The following is a 12974-nucleotide window of genomic DNA, read 5'->3' as shown; positions in this document are numbered from 1 at the left end:
AGAGAAAAAGCTATATAATGAGTTTTCAAAATAAAATATATGGTCTAGGAAAAAGCAGTAACACAAGAATCAGAAATCAAAAATCTCAGTGCTACAAAAACTTCACCATGGCCATAAAGAAACCCAGCAGTCTTACACTGTATATACAAGTATATAATGATCTAAAATAATTTATATGTGCATTTAATTATTTGAATTCATAGAACTGCATTTGCAGAGCATTTACAGATGAGTACTTTTGTAGTACAAAGACCCAGCCCTGTTAAGGTAAACTTATGTATATATTTTTGCAGCTATACAGAATTTCACTGACTTCAGTTTAGCCTATGTGGTTGTAGAAAGTTCCACTGCCATGAACATCTGAGTCTTACTGGAGGACTAGTTCCCAGATATCAGCTTAATAAAAGCATATATAGAAAGTATATATACTTACATTTACCACTATGAAAAACCCATTTGTTGCTTGCATAACATTTTTTTCAGTGAACGGTAAAACATTTTGGACCAGATTTTAAGGTTGTTGGCAACTCTCTCCACTGCACTCAGCCTGTGGTCTTTTTACACAAAGAGGTTGCCACGCATACTCACTACCTGAAACTGAGGATTCAAAGAGTAAAGTTACACTGTCCACTGAAACGTCATTCTTGTTTAAAGAGAGTTATCAACATCAGTTTTAAAAGTCATATTTTGAAGAGACTGAACAGAGCATTATTTAAATAATATACACTAGTAGTTTGAAAAGTTGAATCAAAATTTGTTCACAGGGTTATCTAAACTGGTTATCTCCAGTTATTCATCAGAGTCTTTTCAGACTAGAAAACTTGATTTATTATTCCCAAAAAACTACATTCCTTACAAATCACTAATGACTTCCCCTATGTACATTAGAGATGCCTGACTTCAGGAAAATGTTAAGTATCCCTGTTTTGACATCCAATACTCCCCTATCTAGCAAACCCTTCATACAGCATAAGCATATAATTGCTTCAAATAGGTATTGACAAGATAAATATTCTAAAAATTGAACTTCCACAAAGAAGTAACCATTTTCAAAAAACATTTGGCTGTTAGCTGTCAGATTTGCAAAGAAAATATAATGGAAAACCTACCATTTTATCTCAACTGCATCTTCTGTACATGTTTCTGCAGGATGTACAAAATTATCAATCAGAACTCTATTGTCAAATGGTGGAGCCCACCACTACATGAGTGAAGGAAGTATCGGTCTTGAAAGCAGTGTTGTACAGGCAAATATGTATAATATAGCTTAATAAAACTGCTTGTTTTCAGAAAAAATAAACTCCCTTAAAAATCTGTGATTTGGTGGAGGAGGTATAATATGTTGAAATTTTTCAATCAAAAAAAGTTATCTTTTGGTTTTTGGTGCCTAGATTCAGCTCTGATGTGTTATCTTTAAACCTTGTGACAAGTCAGAATGGATACAAGTTGACCAGAGAAACTGTGGCTTCAAATTTAATAAAACATATATGATGCAGGATCCAAAAAGGAGAGTCAGAGCAGGTAAGGAACATGTCAGCCAACAGATCTTTCCAGCTCCAGCCCTTTGCCTCTGGATTTCAGAGAGTCCTGGTCATCTCAAGCAAGTAACATCTTCTGCAGGCTGAATGGGCCATTGTACAAGCTGGTGGAAGCCTAATCTATTACTTCCTGCAATGCTAGCCCAATAATTAAAATATATTTCCTTTCATTTAGAAACCAGATATTTTCTTCACTAACTTCTCACATAACTTTTCTCAATTCTTTGCCACATAAAGATACCATAAGAATACTACATTATAAGAAATGGTATATCAGTTTGGTATTTGGTGAGCACTTTGGATGATTTATCTCATGAAAACATGATTAGGGGTTACGCTAAACACATTTGCTTACCCCTCAGTACCAATGATGCCATTATTCAGGTCTAATCATGTCTGATAACTGTGTAACTGTGAATGGCTGGAGGTTAGATGCTGTCATCTATAAAGGATGAAATTGGCCACAAAAAAACCCATTCTTTAACTTCAGCTTACAAATCTCTGACAATTTTTTGTTTATCCCAGGAGTGTGTTCTTCCTGAAATCTTCACTCCATATTTAGTAATCTTTACTGCATACCTAATAAATCATATACTTAAATGAATTGTAAATATCAACATGAGTTTTGCCAGGACAATAAGGGGAGACAAATCTGCATATTGTTGGCAGCATAGAGTGGGTAGAATGACAGTGAGTGATGAAAGAATATATCTATGTGGGTGATGATTCAGGCCTCTTAAAATTTGTAGAATAACAAAGAATGAGATGGCTTTGACTGTCATCTCTATTCATTACAAACAGATTTTTAACACTTTTTGATACCTTTTTTTTTTTTATTGCATCTGAGTTGGAACTGATTAAAATTGGAAACGTAACACTGGGCTATGTTCTTATCTTAGCTATAAATGAGTTTCATGTTAAGACTCCTCCCTTTCTTCACCAATCTTATTTGTGTATTTGCAAGAGTAATGGCGGAAGCAGCAATGTACCTCAGGCAAAAGAGCCTGCGTGTCTATCAATATTTGGGTGACTGGCTTATAAAAGGTTCATTGAAACAACGTGCCCTGGAGCAAATGAAGATACCGTTCATATTAGCCAATTTGGGACTCACTGTGCAACAGTCAAGTACTGAGTAAATCCAGCACTGCAGTGTATACACGCTCTGAGACTAGAGCTATTCAAAACATTTTCAATAAAGAGAATATTTGTAGAAACAAAGATATGCCATGCAGATAAACAGGTTTTCATAAAGATTTTATGGAGACGGTTTTGGGATACACAATTTGCTAAACTGGAATGGCCAAGAGAGAGAAAGAATAACAATCCCCCATTTGGTCTCCCTTCCTTCTACCCACCAAAACCAGTCACTTGAGTTAAAAAAAAAAAAAAAAAAAAAAAAAAATTCAAGTTTTTATTTTTACTCCACAGGCAGTGAAGGCAGGAGTTAAAACTTTAGCATAAATAAATGTTGTTCTCTAGACATCAGCCACATACAATCCCTTTCTGGATATACCTAGAAAAAGTGATTTTCCAAACCACTCCTGTTTCAAAGTCCTGCAAAAAATATGGTCAAAGTACATCAATGTTGTCAGGTTATTTTGTAGTGGGCTACTGAAAGCTACTAACTAGCATTAGTAGTATTTGGATCCAGTCCTAATACCCTACTATTGCTGCTGTAAAAGTGGTATAAAAAACAGACTCTTGTCATCAATAAGATCAATAGATAAATTCTACGATCAGGCCATTTCTTCACCCTCCCTACAGTCTGGCTTTATGACAAACACCTTACTAAAAAGCTACCTATCTAATCTATAGGATCTGTCTTCATCTACAATATAACCACCCTCTCTTTTCCTTACTCACATAGTGGAAACTACAGAGAAAAGCCCTCAGGGGCATTATAGCTTCTTAAAGCAAACTTGTCAGTTTTAATTCAGGTTAGGTGCCTGCATAACACAAACAATCAGGAAGGAACCGAATCAGTTCCTTACAGATGTTGATAATTCACATGTAGTAATTTGCTTGGGCAAACACACTTAACATTCATACAGATTCATTCTACAGATACATAATATATGTAATGAGATGGTCATCTATAAATATACATAGATATATGTATCCCAGTATATATACATATATATGTATTACCTTATATACATATTTTAATATATATATTTCAAATGGGTAATGCAGACAGTTCTCAATAAATGGACTGATAAAATTCATGCCTGATGGAGAACTGCACTGTTTTTTGTCAGTGTGTCAGTAGACTATATAAGCCTATATATGTATTCACCCATGTACATCCACATACATTTAATGTATGTATGCATCATATATATATGTGTAACAGAGCATATAAATCTACATATAGCATTTGAGTAGTGATGTGACAAACATTAGACACATTGCATTAAGTGCTTAGCTGGGAATAACCTTTGGTTTGGCCTCACAAATCTTCTCCTTTTCTAAGCTATACACTTCATATCTGGAGCATGTGGAAGCATCTTACCTTGCTTCCATTTTCTCTTGCCTCCCGTTCCATCTTGAGATCAGAAATTAGGAGAGTCTTGTATTTGTTCTTTCCATTACTGCTGTGATCATCTAGTCTGTATTCTGAAGTCAGCTGAGCAGAGAGGGGACTGTCACTCAGGTTCAGAGGCTGCTCATCCTGCTCCAGATTTGTTTTGCCATTACTGTTGGTTTCTGCCATCTCCCTGCAGTGTGTTCCCCCTGAAGCATTGGAACTGTGTCCCACGGTCTCATTGCCATTAAAACTCTCTGCAGCTGAATCATCTATTAAAAAATATATATTTTCAGTCACATGCCACATCATCATCTCTGTCCAATTCAAACATAATTTATACCTTCACAATGTTTTTCAAAATAGAATGAAAAAGGTTTATATTACTAGCACCAGTACATTTCTGCAAAATGTGCATACGCACTCGCCCGTATTTTCAAGTAAAAACTTTATGTAAATCCATAAAATATTACTAAGTTAAGGGAAGTGATCTGGGCTGACACCTTAGTGTCAATGTGTACACAAAAGATAAGTATCACAAAGGATTTTTAGGGACAAAGTGACAAAATCTGCCTTAATCCATCTGTCTGTCCATATGTCTATGGATCTATTTAGATTCTTATACCATGCTCATTACTGCAATATTGCATATTTCTGAAATCAACAGAGATGCACATGGTACTGAGAGAGAATCTAGTTCTCAGGTTTTAAGGGTGCAGAGCAACATATGTCATATCCATAAACATCCTCTTGCAGAGATACAATGTAAATACATCTGATGTATTCACTGCTGGCAGTGGAGATTATACTCAAAAAGTTAACTCCAGAAACAAGGATCCTCTTTTCATTTTGTTCAGGTGCTCATCCACTTTACTCATTCATTGTGTGTCATAATATATTTTAAAATACTGCTCAATAAAGGATTAAATTATCAAGCTGAAAGTTACATCTAAAAAGCCTGGATGTATTGTTGTCACCCCTAAGATTTTACAGCTGAAATGTATGATTAACATGTGTCTTCACAGGTTTGTGTATCCTTTTTTTGTCAGCACTGGAATTTGCCATCTTTGCTACTACTCAGCGCTTCTTTACTTCTAAACAACCTTTTGGCCAATGGGCTATCTAGTAAAAAAAAATCATCCTGCAATGGATTAAATGGCAGCAGAATTTGGGCCTCAATTTGCTTACTTCTTGTTCTCTAAAGCACCTCTTTTTTGGCGACTTACATGGCTTTGCTAATGGTGCAAGCACCTGCACAGGGCTCTACAAGCTTGTGCTTATCACAGACAGTGAAGCTGGAAACAAAACTTGGGGTGGGGGGAGGTTAGCAGCTAGAAATGTGTACAGATCGAAACTGGAGATACAGGATGAGATGGACCTTAATATATTAGTACCTTATCATACCATCTGCTTTCAGGTCCTTCTAAACAACTTCCATGGAAAAGAAACAAACACATTGATACACACATAGAATTTTAAAAAAATCAGGACACATTCTTTAAAGGATGTGCTCAGAAATATTGATGCTTGAAACTACATGATTAAACAAATTGTTGATTCTCCATCATTAATATAGTTAAAACCAACCATTCACTGCCTTCAGATCAGAATTTAAGAAGTGAAGAAAATATTGTATAAATGGGTAATGATCTAATTCAATTAAGTACTTAGAAAGCCATAGACAAGCATCATACATCTGTGGCTTGCTTGCTGTACTCATCCAACACTTTTATGTCATAAACCATACAGGACTGGCCACACACTCTGATCATTTTTTTTAATTGCTTTGTTTTGTAAACCTGTAAAAAAAAATCTAGTTTGATGAAAATACATAATAAAAATCATAATTTAAATGCTTTTATTTTAGGAACATTTTTTTGGTTTTACCAAATGCTTTAAAATTAATGGCTGCAATAAAAAATAAAGCTATGTTTTGGTACATACCACTTTTACATTACCTCTTACAAATAGAAATGTATATACAATAAAAAACATAACATTCCTAGAATAAGACATTTAAATGTGTACACTAACCCAACTTGCAACAGAGCAATGGAAATGTTCTGATTTAAAAACATGGGACTACTGGAGGATTTCAGCTAAATAAATGAATAAAGTGAATAGGATTTATCCTTAATAAACTCTCTATCATGCCCTCAGACTTATGTTTTACAGGGCATAACACATTAAAAAGGTTAAAATTCTAAACACAGTCTCTGAAATAAATATGCCATTTTATTATTGTGAACTAGAAAATGGCTTTCTAATAGAATCATAGAATTATTTGGGTTGGAAGGGACCTTAAAGTCCCAAGTTCTAGAGTCCCAAGTTCTAAAGTCTAGTTCCAACCCCCCTGCCATGGGCAGGGACACCTCCCACTAGAGCAGGTTGCTCAAAGCCCCATCCAGCCTGGCCTTGAACACTTCCAGGGATGGGGCATCCACAACTTCTCTGGGCAACCTGTTCCAGTGTCTTACCACTCTCATAGTAAAGAATACAGGGTCTTTAATTTTTAAAGAAAATAGCCATATTTACAACTCATTTTAAAAGCTCTGAAATATCATAAAGAAATCTAGATTGCCTTATTTAAGAAAGAAACACTTTGGTTACCACTGATTCATATTTAAGACTGTTAACAGATAATTGGCTTCTTGATTATCAGTTTAACAAGTGACAGTTAGATCCAAATTAATTAAATCAATTACTGAATCAATCACTGAGCAAGGGATGCTTCTCCCTTTGAAAGGCTCAGAAAATTCCCTGCTGTTGGGAGCAAAGAGAGAAACAAATGAGTAAACAGAGGATGCAAGAGCCACATAAAAGTTGGGGGCACTGCCTACTCTGCAGCACTCAACTCTGATCCCTAGCAAACTTCTGTGAGCCGGCACCCAAGTGTCCTGGGTTGCGCAGTGCAGAGGAGCCACTACCAGGACATAGGTGGCTAAATGGGAATGATGGAGAAGGAAGGGAGCTGTGCCTAGAGCCAGATCCAAGAACAACCAAGTCCAAAGCAAGGCTGTTTTGTTAGTTTTGGCTTGCAATCATAAGGAATAATGCTTTTATTTCTTTTTTTTTTTTCCCCACTCTGTACAATGAATGGTTGACAACTAAAACTTACACTTCTCTGAGAATGTTACAATGCAAATGAAAAAAAAAATGTCTTTTATACTTGCTGTAAGCCACAACTATTGAAAAAATTCCTATGCTGAGTAAATGTGATCAAGCATTATAATACCTGGAAACAATAATACAGTATTTACATGATTTTGGCTTTGCTTAGCAAATGCTTAGTTACTTGATGGTAAATCTCAGTTTGTACTGAGATTAAATATCTGCTTTTACAGTCATTGAACCTTGCTTGTTAGAAACAGGAACTATTGTCTGTCAGGATAATGTTCAGGAGAATGGCTACAGTGGTTATAAATCACACTTTTGCCAAGTAAACATAAATATGTATTGTCATAAAAGAGATCAAGAAAAAGTAGTTGGTTTGCACTGGTAGTTTCTTACGGGTGTTACCAAGGAAACTAAATTACAAGGTTTAGTACATTTCTCATCCTTGGGCAGCTGGTCTGTTCTTGCCAAGAATAAGGCTACTCTAAAGAGTTTCTGAGGTGCCAGGAACACAGACCACGTCAGGAATAATCGGGTTTGGGGAAAAAGGCAGGAGGGTCTGGTCCAAGAGAAAAAAAGACACATTCACCCTCAGATATGGGCAGCAACAGCCCCAGCATCTCCTGGCCCTGCTCGTGGCTGGGGGCCAAGCTGCCCCACTCCTGGGCCCTGCAAGCACACATGGCTGCCACACAGTTGCCAAGGGGCAAGGCTGGTTTCATGGAGACCCATCCCTCAGACCACCCTCCCCAGTGGCAACCACCCCTCCGGGGAGCAGGAGGTGAGATCTCACCTCCTCACTGCACCCAGCACGGCTGGTGAGCCAGGGCCTGGGTAGGGACCTGTAGGTTGCTTGCAGTTTTCTCACCTTTATTTATCACAACATCTCAGCAACAATAAACTGCCCGGGGCAGCCACCATTAACTCCCTCAGGGGGCTGAGCTGACCACAGCAGCCCTCCCAGGGTTCACTTGGGTGCCGACGCCAATTGCCGGTCGCTCCAGGCTCCTTTCCCGTGGCTGGTTGATGAGGGGGAAAATAAAACTCCACCACAACCAGCCTACATCTGGGTACTTGGTACCGGTGCCACCACTGATGCAAGGACAGAGTGTTTGCAAAACAGGACTCTTGTCTGAACTGCCATCACAGGGCAGGTTTTGTGGGAAGACCTCCAGGGAACCATGGCACAGGCACTGGGACCTGAGAGGGGAGGGAGCAGAGAGCAGTCACAAAAGAGGCTGTGGGACAAGCTCATGTCTTCATCACCTCCCAGGGCCCCCACTACCCACAGGCATCAGCCATGACAGCGAATGATGGACTCATCAAACACTGCTGCTTGCTCAGGGCAGGCCCCATGCACAGGAACTGTGCAGTTTTCAAACCCTTATCCCAGCACACTGGAAGACTAGAAGCACATCTACAACTGGTTTTGTTACTGAAGCCTGAAAAGGGAAAGTCTGACTGCAAAACATGTATGTGTTTCACTTCTCAGAAACACCCAGGTGGTGCCTCACCTACGCAGAGATCCTCCCCTAGGTATTAAAGAGCATCACCCCTCAGAGAAAGACTCTAAGAGCAGAGAGAAGGTTCCTTTGGATCAGGCAGCAGCCATCTTCTTGCTGAAGCAAGGAGCATTGTCCAGGCTTAGACATGGACTTCTCACTCATGGACTGATATTTCTTAAACCTCCTGATGCAAAGACCTCCTTCTTCTGTCTTGCACAGAGCTCCACCCTGATCCCCTGCTCTGACCAACATCCTTTGGGCACCTTCAGTCCAAGTACCCTCCATGTCGGGGGTAATTCTCAAAACAAGAACTGCAGTAATTTTCCTACTTCAAGTTAGTTTCTTATCATTTGTCACATTGCATTAGAGCTTCCAGCTTATCCTTCCAGATCGCCTGGAGGCCAACTAGACACAAAGTGACACCAGCTTTGTTTTTGCAGACTTTAGAAGTCCAGGGTCCTGCCTGAGAACTTTTCAGTCTCATTGCAGTCACCGCTGTGTTAGCTTCTCCCCCTGCTTTTGAGGGAAACTTGGAAATGGTAGAAGAAAAGACAATGCCAAAGAAAGTGCAAGCAAACAGATATTCTGAATATGAGTTTTGATTCTCAGAACTGTTGCAACTTTCACCTTAATTATCTGCCACAGACATTCGCATTATCATGGCCTAAACTTCTGCCAAAACCCAATTTTTCCATATTTAACACCTTGGATTCTGCAAGGCGATTACCCTGACAGTTGATAGTTTAAGGACACACTGATTTAGAGAAGGAAACCAGCTCTTAATTTAGAGGATTATGTTCTCTTACCAAAACAATGTCTAGATTTATGAATAGGCAAACAACATATATTGCTAGAATCAGAGATTCTTCTGTTACAGTTTAAAACAGTTCTTCAACCCAGAGAGAACTGTCTTCAGACAGGCTATGTCAAATGCTCAACACAGTTCTCAATAAGAGTGCTTTCTTAAAGGAAAGCAAGTTGAAGAGTGCACCAAATCTGATGGAATAAGAACTCCTCCAAGCACCAGTTTTCTGACAGCACAAATTTAAGATATGAACTCTGATATGAGCACCATAGAAGTACTGTGAATCTCAAATCAAGGTACATATATACAACTGTCACCGGCCTCCTTGAGAGAAAACTCTCCAGATGTTTTAAAGGATCTCTTGCACTACTCTTAACAATCAATTTCATACTATAAATCACCCAAGACTTTTCATATTCCTTGCAAGTAAGTTAGGAGGGAGTCAACAAGCCATTCTACATAAAGACAGATCTCTGAATAAATCCTCTCCCTTTCTCAAATTAATTCTCAGGCTAGAATTCAAATAATATTTACAGTATGCTTAAATAGTTTATACAGCTGAGATTTCAGCTACCTGAAACTTACTGCCTATTTTACTAGTCAGTAATCCATAGTGCTGGCCTTCAGCTCTAACAGCAGTAGTGTTGCGCAGTCCTACAACCATATGGTCATATGGAAGCTCAGATCTGCTGAAAGGACAGACATGGTGATGGGTCAGGGAGGTAAGGAACCCTCTCATTAACACTAGGAATGAAGCAAGAGCCCCATGATCCCTAAGCAGCTCTAATACAGCTCCCTTTTTTGCCATGAAGCAAGGCAGATAGTCTACTAGACAAAAAACAAGGGAAATGCAATTAACCTCACAGCACCTTTGGCTCTCTTGAGACGTTTTGACTATATGAGGGCATCCCACAAACCAAAAACCATTCCTGGTGGTAATGAGTCCGATTAATCACAGCAAATGAATAAGGCTATTGTTGGGGCCACCTTGTTCATCAGGATAGTAGAGGGGCACATATGCAGCCCAAACAGACACTGATGCCTGCAGACCCCAAGGTAGCATGCACACAGGTTAAACAAACATTTAGAGTTGCCTGTTGACAGAGTATCTCTGAGAGCCACAGTTACTGTAAGATGCGTAACTGTTCTTTCTAAAAGGAGGAGGTTGGCTGTGAATGAGTCGAGTGGGATGAGTGAGACTGAAGCTGCTGGCTCTGCAAGTGCGGGCTGTCAGAAAACCCACTCTTAGAGATTGTCTACCAAAGTCCTGTATGATGAAGGTTGCTATAATCTCTTTGGACCAGATACCACCAGGCAAGGTCTTGCTAAACACCACCTTACACCCTTAGTGATCTGATCCATTTGAACTGAACAGGATCACTTGCAAGAGACAGCACTGCAGACCAAAGAGTGACAGACTCCAGCCCCGTTTTGAGTTACTATGCTGTTCTCTCTAACCTTTGGCTTCAATATTGCACGTTTTGTTCTTCCTATGTTAAACTACAACTCTAATGCAAATAATACTCTACATACGCAAACATTTAAAACTAATTTAGTGACATTACTTTTGTAATTCCACAAACCCAAGGCACACTACCAAACCTTCCTAACAAGAGCTATTGAAAAAAATGCTCTACTGGTGGCAACTGACAGCAGGCAGTTTTGGAAGAGGAACACCGTGAATCAGACAAAAGGTGCTGCACAGCGCTGACTCACGGAAACTTCTGTAACACAAAATAATTACAGAGACTTTTCTAAAAGAACTGATAAAAAAGCGAGGTCACATTTCACTCCCACCACTTTTCACAATGACCGTTTAATACCAATTTGTCACAGTTATGTACTCTGTTATGCTTCATTTATATCACAAGTCATGTTTCAAGCACAAGTTCAATACATAACTTAAAAGCCAGTCAAAATCAACTATATCTATTCATCTTCTCCATTCCTTTTCATATTACAATAAAGAACAGTGGTTGAATTAATAAAGGTACAAAGGTGATTTCAGACCTACTATTATTCCCCGTTCCATAAAGCACAAGAATGGCCATAGTTGGTCAAATAAAAAATCTATTAAGTCCAAGATCCTATCTCCAGCAGTGGCTATTAGGAGATGTTTAGGGAAGAGAATAAGGCAAGCATATACAATTATTCCTCCTATGGCTTGTCGAGCCCTTAATAATTTTCAACTCAAGGTCCTTCTGAGCTGGACATGGTTTGTAGCAACATAATGATGCTCAAAAGATTTCTTTTCCATGCAACTATCTAGTCTCTCTTTGAACCTGCGTAAACCTCAAGCGTTCTTCTCTGCTCATCCAAAAAGTTAATGCCACTATATCTGTTCCCACTAAAATGTCAGTATTGTGTCAAAGAAACAAAGAATAGGAATTAAGAGGTGGGCAAGAGCCTTTCCAGAGGACAGGAGTGAGGCGATCTGCACAGAGCTCAGTCCCTTCATTCTCAACAAGACTGCCTTTGCTCCATTACAAGAATATATAATAATTGTCCTCTTCAGCTAACCTCACTAACATTAACAACTTTTTTTCTCTTTTTGATACATGGTAACTTTCCTGATGTGGTTGGATTCTGTGAATTCAGCTCCGGATCTTGCTGCATTGAAATTTGAACCTGGAAAGTCCATCAGTTTCAGTGCGGTGCAAATAAATGAATCCCTCACTGTTCTTTTCAGTGGTGGAGGAATAGGTCAGGAGCTACTTCATACGATCACTCATTGCACACGTTTATGAAAAGAGAAAGGAACAAATCAAACTACAAAAACAATCCTTAGCATTGTCAACAAGAGTACAGTAAATTTTATAGGTTTAATATACACATGCACATACACAGTGGAATCAGCATTAGCCAAGCTGTAAATCTTATCTCATTATTAAACAACCCCCCCCCAGTAATTCACAATCTTTCCATGGATAAACGTCTCTGCTTGTTGGAGGCACAAAACAGGCAGATATTTTATTCAATTATAACATTAAATAACAAAATAGTGAGCAACTGCCACTCCGTGACATCAGCAACTATCAGAAAAATAATACTGCCCTGTCAGTTACAGTGTTATAGAAGAGCTCATTTATAAAGCTTCATGAGTGATTGCACGCTTACTTGCCTGCAGAGCTACTGTCCCTGCATATATACAACAAGGAGATGAAGCAGAATAGCTATTAGGAGGGCACTGCGCATGTAAATAACCAATTGAATCTCACTGGGTGCACAGTAGCATTATCACTATGCATCTAGTTTCTACTTGAGCTTTGGCGTTTCCACTTCAAAAGATGCAGCACTCATTGCCTCTGGGGAGAAAAATCTTTGGTTTTTTCTTTATTCTGGAGAAACCCCTAGGGCACATTTTGTGCCAAAAGCTCTATCAAGCAGTTCTTAACACAGAAAACCTGCAATTCTTCTAAAAGTTTTTATGCTGTGTATGGGATCATTTGAATATCTCAGTGTCACCTGGCATTGAGAATTGTGGCTTA

The 12974-nt window shown here is 38.8% G+C and overlaps 1 protein-coding gene across 4 annotated transcripts in view; it reads right to left on the bottom strand.

Moving 5' to 3' along the window:
• The window catches only part of NOL4 (nucleolar protein 4), a 194056-nt gene that overhangs the window by 77377 nt on the left and 103705 nt on the right, over positions 1-12974 (bottom strand). For all 4 annotated transcript variants that reach the window (XM_074146342.1, XM_074146343.1, XM_074146344.1 and 1 more), the window contains exon 6: positions 4051-4334. In XM_074146342.1, the coding sequence (XP_074002443.1) occupies positions 4051-4334 (284 nt within the window). The remainder of the gene's footprint in view (positions 1-4050; positions 4335-12974) is intronic.

Source organism: Numenius arquata, chromosome 4 (assembly GCF_964106895.1).
Source record: "Numenius arquata chromosome 4, bNumArq3.hap1.1, whole genome shotgun sequence".
NCBI lineage: Eukaryota > Metazoa > Chordata > Aves > Charadriiformes > Scolopacidae > Numenius > Numenius arquata.
Note: the sequence above shows the minus strand (reverse complement) of the source record. Positions and strands in the feature narration are given on the sequence as shown.